Source organism: Bicyclus anynana, chromosome 8 (genome assembly GCF_947172395.1).
Source record: "Bicyclus anynana chromosome 8, ilBicAnyn1.1, whole genome shotgun sequence".
In the NCBI taxonomy this organism is placed as follows: domain Eukaryota; kingdom Metazoa; phylum Arthropoda; class Insecta; order Lepidoptera; family Nymphalidae; genus Bicyclus; species Bicyclus anynana.
The window spans coordinates 3,442,275-3,464,221 of NC_069090.1; the positions used below are offsets into that span (position 1 = coordinate 3,442,275).

Genomic DNA, 21,947 nt, shown 5'->3' on the forward strand with positions numbered 1-21,947 from the left:
AAAATTTGCGAGTGTCAAAGGCTTATATGTTGCCATATGAAGGGGAATTCTGCTGAAACTTCAAAGTTTTGTCTAATGTCCAGGTGTAATACAAGATTTGTATCGGGTTTGGTTTAAATTAAAAACTTGTAAATTAAACATATTATTTAATTTATTGAGAAAAAACAACTAAGTAGGTTTATTTCTAGTTAGCTTAAAAATATTCTATATTGGTGCAAACTACAGTTCGGGCATTACAAATGTATCATAAATGTTACAATTAATTTTAGTGAAACTTTTTTCGTTATTCTATCCAATGTCGCTTGTCGAATTACAGCCGAGTAGAGGTAGGTGAAAAGGGCTCGGCATAGCAGCCCAGGCAAATATGGTGGCATACTTGCATCGTGGTTTCATAGAACCACACAATGTTTTTTATTAATAGTAGCTTGTATGGGGAAATTCTACCGTTATACTTCTGCCATAGCCGCAATAATATATTCCTATCTAAAGGATTATACATAAGGGTGACGTGTGTTCTTGATTAGGCTGCCTGTCCACTAGAACGGAACGAGGGAGCGTAGCCGAGAAACGGACTAATGCGGAGAGTTGTAGACTATGTTAAATAAATAAATGTTTTTAATTTATTTAACCCCGCTCCGATTCCCCACTCCGCTTACCGGTTTTATATTTTTTTTGAATAAATATACTTAAACAATACACATCACTATCTAGCCCCAAAGTAAGCATACAGAGTAGCTTGTGTTATGGGTACAAGATAGTTGATATTATAATATTCATATACATTTATATACTACATATAAATACTTATATAATGTATAAATACACACACTGGAAAAAGCCCATGCTCATCACACGAATATTTTCCAGTTGTGGGAATCGAAGCCACGGCCGTGGATGCAGAATGCAAAGTCACTACCCACTGCGCGGTTTTATATGAATTTTTAAAGTAGCGCGCAAGTCCCTGACTTCTTAAGAGGAGCGGAGGTTTTGTGCAATCCTATTGGTTAATATTACTCCGCTCCGCTGCCTCACTCCGCTTCGATGGACTGGCAGACATAGTTAGATGAGCGCTTTGTACTCAACGAGTGTTGTTGAATCTCTGTTATAGACGATGGGATTCCTTTACTCCGTTAACTATAACTATAAAAATAGCAATATTAAAGGCTGATTCTATATTTAAACTATTTAAGTGAATTCTCTCTTCTTCACTTCTACACTAATTATAATTACACAGAGGAAATATTTGTATTTTTGTACACAACGAATAAATTCAAAAACTACTATACTGATTTGAAAATCCTTTCACCAACAGGACATATATATAGATATATTCAAAAGCATTCTACATTTAACCCTGTTAAGCGAGTCCTCGCCTGCGCGGTACAGCAGTGCAACAAACGCATTAATTCGTTTCATTCTTAGAAATACGAATACCATAGCTTGACAAGTTTGTTGATTTGCAGGCGACGGGGGGGAAGGACTGCGCGGGACACCGCTACTCCCCACCCGGCCCGACCATTGGGAGTGTTGTTTGAATTACCATACCACCATTCTACGGATTCACCGTGCGCGTGCCGGGTCCATCGTGTGGCATAGAGAAAAACTCCGAGCAGGTCCCCCGGACTTGTGACCGATGCACTAGGGTTAACGACATCCTTGACAGTTGTAAGAAGTGTTGCTATCCGTAAGTCATCCCTTCACCCCTGTACCGTGCGGACGAGGAGTCCATCACACGGTGCACCTACAGGCCGGGCATGATGTAGGCGATGTTGTGCAGCGTGTCCTGCAGCAGGCGCTGCGGCGGCGCGATGGCGGGCACGGCGCGCGTCACCGACAGCAGCGGCACCAGCGAGCACAGCAGCGTGTCCAGCAGCACCGACACCGAGCCCGACACCGCGATCTGACCCTGACCAACAGATACATCTATCTAAATTATAGACAGCAGCGGCACCAGCGAGCACAGCAGCGTGTCCAGCAGCACCGACACCGAGCCCGACACCGCGATCTGACCCTGACCAACAGATACATCTATCTAAATTATAGACAGCAGCGGCACCGGCGAGCACAGCAGCGTTGTAGTATAAAAGCGAAATGGTGTCAGGGAGGTATTTTTTAGTGTTACGGAGAACCCTATTACTACAGACATTGGGTTCATAATCGCTCGCCCATGTCGGGTTGTTTACCATTTGAGTTAAGAAGTTTTATTGCCTTGACGCACCAGGCTGTTAACTTCGGAACGAAGTGGAGTGAACATTGAAGTGTTACCAGCGATACAAGTGAACAATAGTGAACACGGCTACGATTTTGGACAGCGATTTGCCTACGTTTGGAAGTGTATACTCGGCTTAAGGAGTGGAATAAATTAAAAAGTGGAATTCCAAATCCTCGGGCCCTAGTTCGTAACAATAGTTAATATAGGTCCGTTAAGTCTTTGTGAGAGGTGGTTAAGGGCAGATGAAAATCGTATTACTTGATAATGAAATTTGCTAGATATTGCTTAACCAGAAAAATTGCACACGAGTCCTGATAACAACGAGCGTAACGCATTAAAGGACATGAGACGAATATCTTAGCATTTCATGGATTCAACGTGCAGGTGCCGGGTCCATCGCGTGATAGAGAAAAACACCAAGCAAAATCCAGGACTTGTGACTACTGGATGTACGGTTAAGGAATTCCTTGACGATCGATCAACACTCCCCTTCTCTGCTCGTGTTGTTCCATGAGTTCCCTACCTATCCAAATTTAGTAAAAACCTGCAAACAGAGAAAAGCTGCAAACAGAGATACATGGAAAAGCCTAGGGGAGGTCTATGCCAAAAGGCAAATTGATAATTCTGATACCAATGTCGAAGAGTAGAATAAATTGATTTATAAAATAACTATGTAAAATAATATTAATAACATCAAAAGTAAATGCATGAAATAAGTATTAATTACATTATGGGTATTACTTTGCTAAATTATAAATTATGAATTATGAAATGATGATTATAATGAAATGTAAAAATGTAAAATAAACAGCAATAATTTACATAAACCTGTTTGTATTGTAATTCATGTGTAGATTAAGATGAAATGTAAATTATAAGATTGTTAATAAAGGCTTTATTATTATTATTATCTTATAATATAAAAATGAATCGCAAAATGCGTTGGTAAGCGCATAACTCAACAACGCCTGGACCAATTTAGCCAAATCTTTTTTTTAAATGTTCGTTGAAGTACTGGGATGGTTTTTATGGCGAGAAAAATTGGAATAAATGCCGGAAAAACCATAAGAATAGCCCTTTTCTTTTTCCCATACAAATGTTACTAACTAAAACGTAGTAAATTTGAGCTTTATTGTTATTATATAAAGTTCATATTTATAATAATAATTAGAAAACGGGATAGGGGTAGGGTAGGGTAGGGGTAGTTGAAAGTTTACATTGAGTTTCACGCGGACGAAGTCGCGGGCGTCTGCTAGTTATTAATATTAATTCACTTTTAAACTGCAACTCTATGGCACAAGTCTTACCTCGTGCTCCTTGAGACGCTCGCCGATGATGGCCAGGCTCTCACCCAGCAGGCGCAGGTGCGCCGCCACCTCCACCGACCCGCAGCCCGTCACGCGGTACATGCCCGCCCCGCTGCTGGCCGCGGGGGTGGCGCTCGACACCGGCTACAATACGAAAATCAGTCAGTTAAAGACAAGGTCCGTGCGTCAAGGAACCAAAGTAACTGACATAGCTCAGCGAGTCGCAAAGCTGAAGTGGCAATGGACAGGCCACATAGTTCGAAAAGCCGATGGAAAGAGCAGTGTTGGTCGACCCCCTTTTATATCTTTGGTGGACTGAGGATATTAAGCAAGTTGCAGGGAGCCGCTGGATACTGGCGGCTCGAGACTGTTGTGCTTGGAGGTCCATGCAAGAGGCCTATGTCCAGCAGTGGACGTCTATCGACTGATGACGTGGATGATCTACGTGGCTTGGTCGCTAAATATAACCCTCATAAGAAGGCTTCACTCAGCGAGCAATGGAGCGAGCTATACTCAGAGTATCTCTGAGTGCGTACGTACTTGCGTGTGCGTGTATGAGCGCGTATGTGCGTGCAAACGTCCACTTGTGTCTGTGTTTGTGTTGATACCACACATTTGTTGAACACAACATGACTTACAAACGAAAGTCTTTGAATTATTATATAGCGACAATGAAACTTGACACAACACAAGGTTGATGCAGATACATACGACGAGTGCTTGCTGCGGCGGCGTGGTGGGCGCAGGCTTGGGCGGCGCGCGGTTGGCGGGCGGGCGGCCCGGGCCCGCGTGCGTGGGTCGGATACCTGACAACAGACAAATCGTCATCATTATTCCATTTCCAGATATTGGATATGACCTCTGGCTCAGATTACGGGTGTGGGTATGAATCCGGTCTGGGTCATTCAACTTTTCAGTTGTTTTTTAAGAAATTAAATATCACGTGTCTCAAACGGTGAAGGAAAACATACACACACTGAGCCAGTTTTACATATCAGCACACCTGACAATTGTTTCTGTACACCTACCATTACATCAAAAGCCAAACAGGCTTTGTGTAATAGATTGACTATAGTTGTTATACCATTACACATTATTATTATTTTTACACTTATAGAAGTAGGGGTAGGGGGTAGGGGTAGAGAAGAAGTGCACTAGTTTGCTAGTCAGGTGTATACTCACTAGGGTTGGAGATGATCTTGTTGACGGTGGGCTGGTTGCTCTGCTCCTTCTGAATAGCGAAACGCTTCGCCTTGCGCTTCCACAAGTATCGCTCATTATAGTTCACCTGAAAACAACATTGTTGTATACAACAAGTACAAGAAAAAATCACAAAATGTACATTTGTAATTAAATCTTGAAAAAAAAAAAGAAAAGCTCTTGCAATTTGATTACTGAATGATTTTTAACGATTCTATGTACAGAACCCTCGGTGGGCGATTCAGACTCGCACTGGTCTGTTTTATTTTCCTATTCCCATATTATTTACTTGTCTTTTAAGATATGAATGATTATAATAAAAGCACATATTTGCTTACATTAGCCCACATCTCTCCAAGCCTCTTGGAAATTGCAGAGAAGTCCATGTCAGGGTGTTTGCGCAGCAAGTCGTTGCGAGCCTCTTTGGCCCACATCATGTAGGCTGTGATGCGAGTCTTGCCTGCAATAACGGCACTACCATTAGAGTCAAGGCCATTTAAGGTCATCAACACATTTTGAAATTTCTTTGTTCAGTGACAAAATTTGTTCTTTTGAACTGTTGTGATACATGTTCTTTAAATTATTATGTATAATTAAAAACTTAAAACTGAAACTTGAAATTTATTTCAATGAGTGATTATAGGTTTAAATTACACATGTGACTTGTATGTGAATGCATTTCTGTGATCAATCAGATGACAAAATTATTGAACAGAATGTTAAAGTTTTAGTCAGTACTAGCAGACGTCATATGGTTTTGCCAGCGTGGGTCCCGTTCCCGTAGGAATACGGGGTTACAATATGTCACACGGGGATAATGTAGCTTCCCAACAGTGAAATAATTTTTCAAATCAATTCAGTAGTTCCACAGCCTATTCAAAACCTACAAAAGAACAATCAAACCATTCCACTTTATAATATTAGTATAGATGAATCTAATATAACTTTCCCTCCCTTTTGCATAACAATGCCTGTTACAGATCTGTGACTTTATTCACATGCACTTACAAACCAAACCTTTATATCCCATTATCTGAAAATGATAAGACAAAAAACATTTACTAGGTAAAATTTTAAAGAGATTATTCTATTTTTGATATACCCTTATCCTTCCTCTGAGCCTTGGCCCTCCCGACAACTCTGCCGTCTTTGATGACCAGCTTCTTCTTACTCTTCTCCATCATGTACAGAGAGTTGGCGGGAGTTCGCGCCGAGCCTTCATCAGACGCTGAGCTGTCTGACTCCATACTGAAAATAATACAACTTCTGTGAACTTAAATCAAGGCATAAAATCTTCTAACTGAATCTTGAAATAACATTTATTTAATGTTAATGCAAAGTTTTAGGTACTACTCAATAAAATCAACTCAACAGCTGCTAGGAACATATTGTAGGGACATGTATATGTGTGTTAGTCACACACACCTACATATATTGCCAATACCGCACATAATATTGTTATAATCGAAGGCTCATACTTTTCATATTATATCTCCTATGACTGCAGGGAGTGTGTTTCTTGTTGAGTATAAATTATATTAACCTTTAATTAATTTGTGAAATGAAACAGTAGAGTCGGTGTTTCAATAGTATAACCTAAATAAGACACAAACCAGGCCCTAAAATATCAGCAAGATAAATTATGGTTTGAACTTTAGTATAAAGTCAAAGACAAAATTCATTTATCTGAATTAGGCTTAGTTTACATGCTTAATATTGTAGCTTTTATCCTGATACTTCCTTGGGCACAAGTTTATGCTAGTTTAAAGCATATAATATATTTTAAATATGTTATAATTATAATTTTAGCCAGTGCACTTCAACATATTGTAAAGATTGGAAATCAGTATAATATTTAAAACTATACAGCTATACAAAAGGTTACTGAGTACCACTGCTTATCAACACAACTCAAACTACTGGATTGGATTGCTCTGAAATTTGGCACTATTTATGATAGTTAAACGTAGGCATTCTATAGGAAAGAACTTTTGAAGAAAGTTCATCCATATAGACCTACTGCTGGATAGTAAAAATCCCAAATTCACATAGTTTGTCTTCGTAGTCACCTGCTAGAAGCGATTTGGCTGAAATTTAGAATGAATGTGAATAGATTTTACTCTAGATTAACACTTACTTTTCATCCCGGAAAAATCCATGGTTCCCACGGGATTTGTGAAAAACTGAATTCCACGCGGATGAAGTCGCGGGCATCCGCTAGTGAAGTAATTAATAATTAACATACCTTTCACCCTGATCCGCGTTATTCTCATAATAATCAGATTCACTAGACACAGTGCCGGACTCCTCAACCACCTTTTGTGGCTCCTGATACTCAACAGGCTCGTCATGTCTCACATTGGAGTACGTCTTCACCGGCGTTTGTCGTCGAAACCGGGTCTCGATATCGTCTGGAGACTCAAAATCCATCAGCTTCGAACTCTTTTTTCTGACTCTGCCGCTGCGCGATACCCCCGTCACTTCTAAATCTAACGATTATTGCGTTGTTAGTTATCTATCATTACTTTAATTTTAGTTAGATTATAATATATTTAATGGAATTATTAAGGTTTACATACCTTCCTGCATTTTTAAAGTGCGTATATTTTCCAATTTTGTTGGAAATTGGTATGGAAATTTAATGATATTCAGAATTTATCAACACAAGCAAAACACACGCAAAACACAACTGCAAGTGTCCACAGATTAACAGATGTCAGATACTACCACAGATTAATAGATACTACGTTTACGTAGTCCATAGAGGAATTAGAAAATGAAGATGCATCGCACACAAATTCACGAACAAAATTTTTTGAGAGGGGGGGTTATAATCGTTTTTAGGGAGCTCTTTACACGACGAAAACGATTACAACAATGAAATAAAACATTGATTCTATAGCAATATTATATAAATGCGTTATATCATAAATTTTTGATCTTTACCATACGGGTAACGGTTGCCTACTAATTATGGGTACCTACTAAGATAGCTGATTTCACGATATACATTTATTTTTAATATAAAAAAGGAGTAAATCTCATCCAAATAAATTATATTTATCGTAATTCGTCTGGTAATAAATATCCGAAATTCCAATATGATGACTGACAAAACTATTAACTATCAATAATAATTGGTTGCTCTATAATGACAGTAAGTGGTGCTGCCACACAGCGAATTTATTAGTACCATTTTATTTAATTTCTACTCTTGTACTATTCTAATTGAACAGAAAATTCTATTTCTTGTGAACTGTCAGTTATAGTTTGGAAAATGAAATCACTTGGCAAATTAATTGAAAAATATAGTGCAAATATTGGAATAACTTAGTTTGATACTTTTATACATAAATGCATTTTTTTAACAAATATTATACTTTTTTTCTTTTTCCAGACGGTATCAGTCTCTACTTTCAGTAGCCAAACTATAGAGTAGCAATCATAATTAATTAATGTCGTCCAAATAGGGTAAAATAAGGTATAACCATTGTAGAAAGTTAAATAATTTAATGCAAAACAACACCTGTTTAACAAAATATATCACCAATAATCCAGACCGACCAGCAGCATACAAATTATATGACTGTTAAAATACAATAACATTTTCAAGATAAAATTTAAGTATCAAGCTCAAGTTTGTTTTTGTACAAATTTGCATTATTTGTTGAAAATGAGAATTCAAAATAAAACATTGGTCTTGCGCTGCCACTGTATTATCATAGTTACCATAAGTAATTCTAATTAGTAATTAAATAAATCTGGTAAGCAAAAAGTACATGGCCATTTTTAGGGTTTCGTATCCAAAGGTTAAAACGGGACCATATTACAAAGACTTGTCATCAGGCCGTATCTCATGAACAGTGTTAAAGTGCGCGCAAGATATGTTTACGCCTGGCCAAAATCTAACTAATCAGAAGTGCTGCCATTTTGTAGTCTATCTCTATCTATCTCTTGGCGATAGATAGAGATCACTAAAGCTGGCAACGTAATTGCGCCGCCAGTCGCGCGAAGCGACTTATCTTGAGCGCACTCTAGTTGATATTTTCACAGATAATGTACAAACGTGATTTTCTTGCTTTTTTGAATATAGTAGTTGGAAATCGAGCGTAAGTCCGACTTGCACTTTGTCGGTTAATTGTTTGACTAGTTTTATCGGTACCTATTTGTGTTACATACTAATTTAAGTCATGATTCATCATAACAGTGATGGTTACTTAAAAAAATAACATTTTTTATTAACGGTCACTGACCTCTTATAATAAAAGGACGCACAATCACGTAGAAAATTTCACTTATAAACTGGCCAATTTTGCTTTGACAGTTTTAGAATTATTGGTAAAGAAAATTATACCTAAAGGCCTTTAAATATCCCAAATTCAGAGCAAATTCAACCTAAAGGATTGAGTTTAAGGTTGAATTTGCAAATGCGACTACTTGAATTGAATACTACATAATAATGATGAAGTTGTGTTTGGCACTCATTGAGTGGGGACGTTTTTAGATCGCTGATTGTGCATCCACTTTTTAATAGGAGATCGATGTTGACAGTGGTTACATTTTCCATATTTAAATCACAGAATAAAGAATGATACAGAATGAGTCTTTAAAAGCAGCGCGATGAGGCCGGTGAAACCCGTAAAAAAACAAACGTCACGCGTCTCCTTGACATCCGCATAAAGAAACTTTTTTCATAATTTGAATTAAATAAACAATAATTACGTAAATTTATATCATAAGAATAATAATAATCAATAATATTAAAATAATACTCCATCTTACTTTTTTAGTCTATGTAAAAGTTTTTAAAATATTCACAAGAGACACCATTTTTTTTAATAATATTGAAAATTACTGATGCGACGCTATGTGTCGTACTGAGTCGAGAATGTATTAGTTTTGAATTTGTTTTTAGAATGGCTGCATCACTGCCGTGTTCCGTACGCTCTATCTGCCTATAATTCTTTAATCTGTGATTTAAATAAAAATCTTGCATTTTTGTTTTACAAAGACGCTAATTTGGTATCTACTGCATAAATTAATCGTTTTCAATGACTACTTTAGCCTTTACTATTTCAATTTCGCAATAAACTTGCATAAAACATGTCATAGAAATTCGAAAAGAATACGCATGAATATATTGGAAAATGTACAGTATAAATGTTTTTTATATAACTTTTTCTTAAAATTATTATTATTAGTACAAAATTCATTCGAAAATTCTTATCGGACGAATCAACTAATGCGTCCGAAGATATTTCCGATGATAACAGCTGCACACATGACAATGCTGAGTCCGGTCAAGATTTGGTTAGCGTCTAAAGTGCCAGTGGGTTTATCCGGTTGTATTAGTTTATCCCGATCGCTGTCAGCTTCCTCCAGTTCGTGGTACACTTCGGATAAAGCTTTCGCTATTTGTGCGTCGGATTTCGCGCTGGTCTGCGAAGCGGCTACTATCAAACGCTTCAAATCGCGGATTTGTGTTTCCACTGCATGTTCCTGGTGGTTTATGTGGTCTGAAAAAAAAATGCAAATTTTTAGAAAGACACTGAAATATCTACTACTTAAGTATGAAATTAAATATCACGTGTCTCAAACGGTGAAGGAAAGACATCGTGAGGAAACCTGCATACCTGAGAATTTGCTTAATTCTCTGCGTATGTGAAGTCTGCCCTTTGCCAATCCGCATTGGGCCAGTGTGGTGGACTATTGGCCTAACCATACTCATTCTGAGAGGAGACTCGAGCTCAGCAGTGAGCCAAATATGGGTTGATAATGATGAAATGCTTGCCTAAGTGACGACAAAGAGTCACTTAAAAATAAAATATTGACTGGAAATGTTTTCTTCTATCTCATCAGCCTGTTTTTATCTGAGATCCACCATGCTGCTCCGATGTGGTTAGGTGGGCTTAGGGTTATTAAAGTTTGAATCTTTATCAATTACAAAATGACCTAGATGGACGGCTTTACATGCTCTCAGAAGTGGGACTGCTATTCAGAATTTTTACCCCATTATTTAATTATTTAATGGCCCAATAAACCCAAGTTATCATTCATAAACGCAGTCTAATGTCAGGCATAAATATTACCTATATTCTATACTAATATTATTAAAAGGTTGTGAGGGGTAATATCTAGATCTCCTGAACGAATTTTGATAATACTGTTACCAATTAGAAAACCACATTATTTGTGACAATTGAAGGCTATATTTTATCCCCGGGAACTACGCAGGTGCTACCAAAGGTACGAAAAATAACATTTTTACAATTAAATTATGATAGGTATTTTAAATAGTTCACTCACCTATTAGTGACGACTGTTTGCTTATTAAAGTGTTAATATTATCTTGCATTATACTTAAATTGTTGGCAAGTTGTTCCTGTAAAAAAAGGATATTTAGACATAAAGCAATTAGCATTAATTTACATATTAATATTCCTAAATTAATTTAAAATAACTTTTATTAATTTTAATTATACAAGTAGTTTAGGATGATGAAAAAGTTGAAGTTCTTTTGAAAAGGTTCATCATAATAGTCTTCATACTTGTTATATGAATTAATGTAATTATTAAAACTACCTTTGTATTCCTCATGAAGTATTTAAGTAAAGAAGCATTAGTATTCAATGATATATTTATTGACTTAGTTTAAAACTTTCGCAATTGAACTTTCGCCATCCCAAAGATTGATGTAACTGTACGCATTAGCGAGTTCTGGGAACTCTTTCGCTACGATGGAATGAAAGACAGTGATATTATTGATTCCGCCACTATTGGTTGATATTTGTTGTCTCGAGATATGAACTGGTGGACAAATTGGGCCTACAGAAATTTATCGACAGAGAAGAATACTTATTTCAATTATTCAATAAAACTTAATTACATAATTAAAATAAATAATAATTAATTACAAAAATATCCATCATCTCAAACTTAGCGTTTTTGTGAGATGGCGAGTACACAAATGAGTATGTTATTATAATATTTATTAGGGACATAATCAGACATGTCACTAGAGAGGTAGAGCCGTGATAGTCCAGTGGATAACCTCTGCCTCAGATTCCGGAGGGTGTGGGTTCGAGTCCATTCCGGAGGGTGTGGGTCCAAATCCGTTCCGGGGCATGCACCTCCAACTTTTCAGTTGTGTGCATTTTAAGAAATTAAATATCACGTGTCTCAAACTGTGAAGGAAAAACATCGTGAGGAAACCTGCACACCAGAGAATTTTCTTAATTCTCTGCTTGTGTGAAGTCTGACAATCCGATTGGGCCAGCGTGGTGGACTATTGGCCTAACCCCTCTCATTCTGAGAGGAGACACGAGGTCAACAGTGAGCCGAATATGGGTTAATAATGATGATGATGATAACCAGTTATTATTTTTGCAAAATACCTAATCATCCCTAAGCAAGTTAAGGTATAGCTTGGCAACTTCGTTCGTAACACTCTCCGATGTTGCGCGCGGGGCGGAGTGCGTGTAGCGATGAATGAAAAATACACAACTGATGCACGTCACTTCCTCGCACGCACGATTTCACACCCGCGGTCTTTCCGCCCGTCGCCCGCATATCATGGGAGTGTCATTAACAAACTTGCCAGACTATAGTTTAGGGACCTGATAAGCGAATTCCGTCTTCATAGCTTCCGCGATGTCGGCCCTGCTGGCTGTGCCGCCGCCCGCTATGGTGTACAGCACGCTGGCGCTGCGGGCCATCTGCTGCTCCATGAGATCCCTGAATTCAGCCATTTTGAGATGGTTGTTTATTGTGGAGCCGCCAATACCCAATAATGTACCTACAAATATAAATAAACCTGTGATAATCAGCCTTTTTTGAATCAATCATCCACATATATTAGGTTGATTGATTAAAAAATGGCATCCCAATCAAAAAAGGCATGTCTCCCATACATAGGGATATACAGGCTTGTCAAAGTCTAAGTCCATTTAATTCAATCATCAATCTCGTATTAAAAAGTGGATGCACAATCAGCGACCAAAAAACGTCCCCACTCAATGAGTGCGAAACACAACTTCTTGGCGCTCAATTCATCAGTCGTGTTTGCAAATTCAACCTTAAACTCAATCCTTGAGGTTGGATTTGCTCTAAATTTGGGATTTTACTGAATATTGGACTATATTTAAAGGCTTTTAGGTATAATAATAAAAAATGAGGGTTAAATCACTAGATGGGGGACGACATCGCTCGCGTCCGTAGGACTACCACCTTTACTTCTTAAAAGGCCCACCCTACACGTGTCCCCCGGGTGGTGCTAAACGAGCGACAACGCCGAGTCACAGGCGGCGGTTAACTAACCTGTTCAAGGTTACCACAAGCCCTGAGGACTTAAATACCCTCAAAAAGTGTGGCAGTAGTACCTTGGGAAAGTGCTACTGGTGATTTTCCCAACCCCTTTTAAAATGAAATGTCGTATAACAAGGAAAGTGATTTGTCATGCAATCCGGCCAACCCCCGGCGCTCTCTGGTACCCGGGCTAGAGAGTGTGAAATCTGTTACCGAAGACACCACTGGAGTGAGTAACCAGGCTCCAGTGCCTGTCAATGTTACTGGAAAGAAACTAATTCAGCAGGCTTTTCATCCCAGCCTATTTGTGAGAACAAGGAGCATGTCTACAGGTAGTGCACCATGCTCTAGTAGTAATGAACCACATACAGATCTCACGGAACGCAACAACGATCCAAAACCACATAAATCTGTTCATCATCCTGAGTGGCAGAGGGTACCTACAATCAGAAACCCAAAAAGAAAGAAAATGTCTGGCACACCATCACCAGAAGGGAACACTGTGATGTCAAATCAATTCGGATCATTGGACATTGATGTAGATGATGCAGAAGCTCTCCAATCTAACAATAAACAACATGTATTCAAACCACCACCCATCATGCTATACGGTATTGAAGATGTTGCGAAACTAACAGAACTAATCAGATTAAAATTAGATAAAGAAGAGTTTACAATCAAAGTTGTTACCCGAAACCAACTAAGACTTAGTTGCCCGACAATAGAGGCATACCACATACTTATGAAAATCGTAAGGGAAAACAATCTTATTGGTCACACTTTTTCTAGAAAGGACACAAGGCCTTATAGAATTGTTATAAAGAAGCTCCATCCGAGTACACCTATAGAGGCAATAAGGGAAGCCATTGAAGAGTCCGGAAACACAGTCTGTGGTGAAATAATAAATGCCCGATATGGACCAAATAAAATACCGCTTTCAACCTTCTTTGTCAATTTAGACCCACATCCAAACAATCCAGAGACTAAGAAAATTTCTCATATATTTAATACAAAAGTTATTATTGAAGATCCAATAAAGAGAACAAATGTGCCCCAATGCAAAAGGTGTCAGCAATATGGCCACACTAAAAATAACTGCCTTAGGCCATATAGATGTGTGAAATGTGCAGAGAGCCATAATACAACAGACTGCCCCAAAAAAGATCGAAACACCCCAGCTAAGTGCTGTCTATGTTTAGGTAATCACCCTGCAAACTATAAAGGCTGTGAAGTCTATGTTGAAATCAACAAAAGAAAAACTTCACGGAGAGATCATACAAAACAAAGAAAACTAACAGCGCACAAAGATCAACAACAGAGTACTGTAATACAAGAAAATGGTCAAAAATCGGATCCACCTTTAGGAGCAAAGGAGAAGGAACATTCATACACTAGACAGCACTCCTCAAACCAATTTAAAACTAGAACATATGCAGAAGCTACTAAAAATCAGAACAAAGATGAAATTTCAACAGACTCTAAATTAGAAATACTACTCACAAAACAAGCCGAAAAGCTAGACAAATTAATAGACCAAATGTCAATAATGATGAACTTATTGACCACAGTAATACAAAAGATCATCTAATGGCTACCCTAAGAGTGGCAACGTGGAATGTAAATGGTTTGATTTTACATAAGAGTGAAGTCGAACTATTATTGAACATTCACAACATAGATGTGCTGCTGGTGTCAGAGTCTCATCTTACTTCCAACCACAACTTTACTATAAAAGGCTACATTACATATGCAACACCACATCCTGACGGAACTGCCCATGCTGGAGCGGCCGTAATTGTAAGGAAAAGTTTGAAGCATGAAATCCTCGAGGATTATAAAACACCTTACTTACAAGCCACAACCATTATGTTGTATGATAAACACGGGTCACTTACTCTTTCAGCTGTTTACTGTCCCCCTAAACCAAACCCTAAGGAAACCCAATTCACTGAATATTTTAAAACTCTTGGACATAGATACATTTGTGGTGGTGACTGGAATGCCAAAAACGTGCATTGGGGATCGCGCCTGACACTACCTCGAGGCAGAGAACTTAACTCAAGTTTAATTAAAAATAACCTCAATATACTAAGCACTGGTGAACCAACTTACTGGCCCACAGATCCCAACAAATTACCGGACCTCTTAGACTTCTTTGTATAAAGGGTTATCAAATTTGTATGTAAGTGTAGACAGTTGCTATGACAGTTGCTCAGACCATACGCCAGTACTAGGTACGATTAGTACATCAATAATTTCAAGGCCGACAAAAGAATATCTATATAACAAACAAACAGATTGGCCAGCCTTCAGAAAGTATATTGATACTAATCTATCACTAAAAGTTCCACTCAAAACAAATGACGACATTGACGAAGCAGCCAAAACCATAACAGACATAATACAAACTGCTGCATGGATCTCTACTCCAGATTTAAACTTCACGCCAGGTAGTAACAACTTACCTATGGACATTAAAAATAAGGTGTTAGAGAAAAGAAGGCTCAGAAGAGTTTGGCACGATAGTCGTCATCCGTCGGATAAAAAGGCGCTTAAGCTGGCAGCAGTCAATCTGACATTGTATTTGAAAGAGGTAGAGAACGACACCTTAAAATATAAACTAGTAAACCTGTCTGCAACGAAAAGCAATGAATACTCACTCTATAGAGCTGTTAAAACAAGCAAAGCTGCACCCATAACCACAAAACACCCACTAAAACTGGAGAATGATACCTGGGCTAGAAAAGATGGTGAACGTGCAGAAGCCTTTGCCAAATTTCTAGGTGATGTTTTTACTCCTAATAACGGTAACCCAGACACTGATAGAGAAGTCGACGAGTTTTTGGATTGTGATCTTCAACTAAGCTTACCAATAAAAAGCTGCACTCCTAGAGAAGTCTGTAGAGTAATAAAAGAACTTGAACTTCACAAAGCACCGGGATACTGTTTAATAACGGCTGAAGTACTACTACAACTTCCAAGGAAAGCGATTGTGTTTTTGACTCAACTTTTTAATGGAATCTTGAGAACATCCCACTACCCGTCTATTTGGAAAATTGCCGAAATCATTATGATTCCAAAACCGGGGAAGCCACCGCATCTAGTTACATCCTATAGACCCATAAGCCTACTACCAACATTGTCCAAAGTATTTGAAAAAATAACTCTGTCCAGGCTTAAAACTATTATGCATGAAAGGGAAATTATTCCTCAGCATCAATTCGGATTCAGAAGCCAACATTCCACTGTGGAACAAGTACACAGAGTAGCAAAAAAAATTCGAGAAGCTTTGGAAAATAAACAATACTGCTCTGCAGTGTTTTTGGATGTGCAACAGGCTTTTGACAAAGTCTGGCATGATGGATTGCTATTTAAAGCCAAGCATTGTCTCCCACACAACTTTTTTACATTATTGAAATCATATGTAAAACAAAGAATATTCAGAGTAAAAATTAATGACGCGTACTCGAACTTTCATGATATCAAAGCAGGTGTTCCTCAGGGTTCCGTTTTGGGACCCACACTCTATCTATTATACACTGCTGATATTCCCGTCTCAAAAAATGTACTTACCGCTACATTCGCTGATGATACAGCGGTATTGTGTAACAACAAAGACGCACACATGGCTTCAAATATCTTGCAAGAACACCTGAATAAGATAAACTCATGGATGACTAAATGGCGTATCAAAGCTAGTTCTACCAAGTCAACACATGTGACCTTTACTTTGCGAGCAGACGAGTGTACTCCTGTAAAATTGGGACTAGATATCATCCCCCATAGCGACACTGCAAAATATCTTGGGATACACTTGGACAAAAAACAAACATGGAGAACACACATAGTAAAAAAACGCGATGAATTAAATCAAAGCTTTAGAAAACTCAACTGGCTTATGGGAAGACATTCGCATGTCTCGCTCAGTAATAAATTGCTCATTTACAAAACAGTAATAAAACCAGTATGGACCTATGGCATTGAGCTATGGGGCACAGCAAAAAACTCAAACCTGGAAATATTACAAAGATTCCAAAATAAAGTTCTAAAAACCATCACAAATGCTCCATGGTTCACCAAGATATCGGAATTGCATGAGTATCTAGACATAAAAACAATCAAGGAAGAGGTTGAACTCAGATCAATGAGCTATAAAAATCGCATCATTATCCATGAAAACAAACTTGCTACTGCCCTCAGTGTCCCAATGGATGTTCGAAGGCTAAAGCGCGCATACAAATGGGATTTCCTAAAAAAATAAATATATAAAAAAAAAATCAATAACAAAGTAAATTAGCCAGCATGACCCTCAATGGAAGGTCAGCTGCACATGCCATAAAGTACTCTCAAGCAATTTGCTTATAGCTGATGCAGCTGATTGCACAATAGAAATTAAATTAAAAAAAATAAAAAAAAAAAAAATCACTAGATATTTCACACCGAATACCTTATAATTATAATTAACTTGTTCTTAAATGAATGAAAATAAATTTCATTAATAAGCTTAGAACAAATAGATATGGTTAATATATAATATAACATTTTATAAACAAACCATACATAATTTAAAAAAAATAAGTTATGAACTGACATGCGTTTTCTACCTTCATTTCTAATTTCTTTGATTTTTACTTACCAAAAATTGAAGCGACAATGTACCAGTATTTGTTCCTCTCCGCATGCGCCCTTTCCCTCTCGTGGCCCAGTTTGACGGCGGCGGACATGGTGGCGAACAGCTCTCTCTCCTCTCTCTCCGCGTCGGAGAACAGCGTGCGTAGCGCCCGCTCTTGTATTATGAGCTACCAAAATTGTAGAGATTCTTAAGATAAAATTTTCATCATTGAGAAAAAAAAATATGAATCTTACATATAAAAATACTTAATTTTAGTCACAGCTTGGCTGTTTCTTTGATTTGCCACTCATTGTACCACCATCATTGTTCAGCATTTACAGTTAATCAAGTATCTATTAGAATATCACTACAAATTATAAAACAAAGTCGCTTTCTCTGTCCCTATGCATGCCTAAATCTTTAAAACTACGCAACAGATTGAAAATTTCTTCACTCAATTGATAGAAGAGTGATTTAAGGGGAAGGTTTATATGTATAATATGAAGCTGGAGCAGGCTGCTATGGTTTTATGTACAATGTTCACAGTTTCTGTAGTGTATTTAGTATCAGCATTGCACCCATGCAAAGCCAGGGCGGATCGCTATATTATATATTCTAACAGATACTTGATTAACTGTCAAGCCACTGTGACTAAAATATAGGATTTGTACAGAATTAGAAACTAGGATTACATATAGGTTAGTCTCTATTCCAGAAACATTTCCACAGGATTTGTGAAAAACTGAGTTTTATATAGACTAAAATATAGGTATCTAAAATATAGGTACTAATAATATAACTCCTATTTCAGTTTCAATGCTCTTGGTCAAAAGCTTCTACCAACACCTTAAGAATGTTTCGCTTAACAGCTGGATTTGATGGCGCAGAGGTATGCGCGGTGGATTTACAAAACGGAGGTCCTGGGTTCGATTCCCAGCTGGGCAGATTGAGATTTTCTTAATTTGTCCAGGTCTGGCTGGTGGGAGGCTTAGGCCGTGGCTAGTTACCACCCTACCGACAAAGATGTACCGCCAAGCGATTTAGCGTTCCGGTATGATGCCGTGTAGAAACCGAAAGAGGTGCAGATTTTTCATCCTCCTACTAACAAGTTAGCCCGCTTCCATCTTAGACTGCATCATCACTTACCATCAGGTGAGATTGTAGTCAAGGGCTAACTTGTAAAGAATAAAAAAGGGACAAATACAGAAGGCAGTGAGTGTTGAGACAGCACATATTGTAGGATGGCGTGTGTTGTTATGAGAAGGTTCCTTACTTTGAAGGAACATACAACCAGTTGCTTGGGCACTTAAATAACCTGCACTGGTTTTTTTTTTCAAAAATTGTTATTAGTGTTTTGTATTACATTAACATTGTTAAAAATTGAAAAAAAGGAGAAATTAATCAATGAGAAAAAATCAATTACCTTATGCTCTTCTGTACAAAGATGCAGATATTTCTCATCTCCTTTCATGGTATTCTGCATTTCTGCATGCAACTCTTTAAGTCTTGCCTCTATATATGCCAGTTCTTTACCCATCTCCCTCCTTCTGTCTTGTGCCGTCATAAACCGTTCCTGAAACATACAAAGTATTACTCACTTGTACTAAGAGTTTGCAACAGCCAAAGATACCTCAATTTATGAGGTGCACGCCTTCAACTATCTTCAATACTCTATTTTTTACAAATCCCATGGGAACCATAGACTTTTCCAGGATAAAAGTAGCCTGTGTTCTGCTCCAATGTCCAATTCTTCTCCATGCCAAATTTCATCCAAATCAGTTCAGTAATTTAGCTGTGTATATGTAACTAACAGACTGACCTATTTTTGCATTTATAATATTAATACTATTATTAGCAAATACGGATGCAGTGGCTTGCACAAGGTTTGCCTGTGCTTGCCATTGTATCCATGTCTAGCCTTTTTCAGCAGTCAATGTTTTTCAGTAGTAATCAAAGTTATGACTGTGGTGGCTTTGAAATGTAACAGGTTTCAAGGGCCCACACCCTCAACCATCTAAAAATAAAGCAAGTTTTTTTTATATTTTCCTCTGCATAATGTTAATAATCTCTATCTCTTGTACAATGATTGGAAACAAAAATATACAGCATTAAAAACTACCTGCTGTAATATTATAATAGTAGAAAAATGTTTTGGCAATTACAACAGTAATTATACATACTATATTAAGTTACAAAGTGTCATAAAACTTGGCAGGGTTTACTAATGAAATATTTCTCATGATGAAGTACCAATGATCGAATTAAATGTTAATTTTGGAGTCATAGACATACCTGCGCGTCAATGACAGTGTTTTGTATGGCCATAATCTCTTCTATACCTGTGAATTTCTCATACCTAGACACCAGCTCTTTGACCCTGTTAGTAATACCTTCTTGTTTGAACTTCTCCGCGATCTCTGTAACCCGAGTAGCTGGTACATACTTGGTTATCATCTGGTCGACTTTTTCACGGCCGATCACTTTCATTTGGGGAAAGTTAATTTTGTCTTTAACCTTTTGTGCGATCTGGCGGAGGCGGTCGGCCATGATTTCATATTAAAAAAAATGTTGTTAATACTGTAATTAATCTTTTATTATTTCTGTTTTGATGATATCATTTCTAAGGGCGAGCCGAGCCGACGACCGAAACGAAATGACAACTGACAGTGACAGTTGATAGTTGTTTGTGTCATTGTCACTTTTTGACGTAATTAATGTTTTTACCTGTGCAGATGCGATCATAGAATTTCGAAAAATCTTTAGCGTCAACCTAATAATCATTAAACTTCGTTGAATACAAACTGCATCCATATTATTTTCTTACATGATTATTTAATAACCATTATGTTGATGTAATTAAAATTGAATATAATGCAGATTAACCACCATAAGTATAACATTTTTTTGGTTTGATTGTATTTAAATTGAATGCAACTATGAATAACAAATTTTCGTTTACCCGCACGCAGTACTTGCGCTTATGCTTTGCTATCCCTACTATCTACCCGAACCATACTCTTTGCCCGGACCTCAACGACTAAAAACAAGGCTTCGCAGATAACACGATCACAAGCAACTTAGCGTCTTTGCCGGCGAAGAAGAGGTCTCCGATTTCATGGGACCAGGACATGGGTTCCATTTACGGTTACGGAGACGTCAGGACTGATAAACCCCATAATCTTCTGCCTTCGGGCTCCTTGGTGACTTAAAAACTTGGAAACTTAAAGTTCTTGTAACACCACCAATTCCCAACTCCAAGCTAGTGTTATTTATGCGATGAGACTTTCTTGGAAGAAAGCAAAACTTATTGTACATTAACCTACTTCAATATTTTTTTGTGACCCCCATCTTGCCCCCATCTCGTTATCAGGCAGTCTGTCTTATCTTTTCCATTGTCTCCGCACAATAAGGTTAAAAAGGGGTCGTGGTGCCTTTTACTGTTTATCATTCAGCTATTTCCTGTTTGTGTATATTTATATTTTGTCTTCTGGTTTATTTACTCGGCCAATGGTGGGCCATAGGTCATGTTTAAAAGTAGAAACTTATCAGTTATTGTATAGGTTGGTACCAACTACCAACCTACTTAACTACGCATTTCTATTTTTCAAATAGATTAAAATAGTAAATAAGTTTATTGTTCCAATTGTTTTTTATTAATACGGAGTCACTGTATATTTGTCGCGGCAACAAACGAATAACATCTTACATGCTGTATGTATTTACTATGTAGGTACCTCATAAGTAGCTAAGTAATTGGTCACTGCCTTATGTCTTAATAACTAGGTACTACCTAAACTTTCAACTACTCCTACCCTAGCCCTATACCCTACCCCAACCCTTACCCTACCTCTTACACTACACCTACCCTACCCCTTCCCTACCTCTACCCTACCCTTACCCTACCTTACCCTTACCCTACCCCTACCCTACCCTACTCAAGATCGGTGACCGCATACGATAACAACTGAACCAAGGGGACAATTTGAAGTTTGTTTACTGGTTTCATGAAGGACGAAGGAAGTTGTTTTACGAACTTATAAAACTTTTACGACTTATGTAGGTAAAAAAAAATACTTTGTTGACTAGATCACTGCGGAGTTTTTAATCTAACAGGTGAGAGTCGTTCACCAGTTAGATTAAAAACTCCGCAGAGATTCCCAAACTTTTTTCTCATTGACCACTTAAGGGGGTTAAGGTTGTATCACAGTTCCCCTTATGCCCCAGGAACCCAGATATATCCCTCTACACAAAAGTATATGCAGATGATATCATCTGCATATACTTTTGTGTGGTTATACCTAAATAATAATAT

At 37.8% G+C, this 21,947-nt stretch overlaps 2 protein-coding genes across 3 annotated transcripts; both read right to left on the minus strand.

Annotated features, from left to right (window-relative positions):
- Positions 1-133: 133 nt before the first annotated feature.
- Positions 134-7,407, minus strand: LOC112051966 (HMG box-containing protein 4). Of its 2 annotated transcripts, none has more exons than XM_024090828.2 (8): positions 7,299-7,407; positions 6,965-7,208; positions 5,822-5,967; positions 5,058-5,179; positions 4,702-4,807; positions 4,231-4,325; positions 3,520-3,663; positions 134-1,906 (listed from the first exon to the last, which is right to left on the minus strand). In XM_024090828.2, exons 1-8 carry the CDS (start codon positions 7,306-7,308, stop codon positions 1,742-1,744), a joined length of 1,032 nt encoding a protein of 343 aa, XP_023946596.1. In that variant the 5' UTR covers positions 7,309-7,407; the 3' UTR covers positions 134-1,741. The 2 variants fall into 2 exon arrangements, with proteins under 2 accessions (XP_023946596.1, XP_052738926.1); XM_052882966.1 differs by having other exon boundaries at positions 1,883-2,011.
- Positions 7,408-8,209: 802 nt separating this feature from the next.
- LOC112052029 (uncharacterized) lies at positions 8,210-20,294 on the minus strand. The gene is made up of 6 exons (XM_024090916.2): positions 19,928-20,294; positions 19,059-19,208; positions 17,660-17,822; positions 12,336-12,514; positions 11,026-11,101; positions 8,210-10,235 (listed from the first exon to the last, which is right to left on the minus strand). Exons 1-6 carry the CDS (start codon positions 20,180-20,182, stop codon positions 9,955-9,957), a joined length of 1,104 nt encoding a protein of 367 aa, XP_023946684.1. The 5' UTR covers positions 20,183-20,294; the 3' UTR covers positions 8,210-9,954.
- Positions 20,295-21,947: the final 1,653 nt, after the last annotated feature.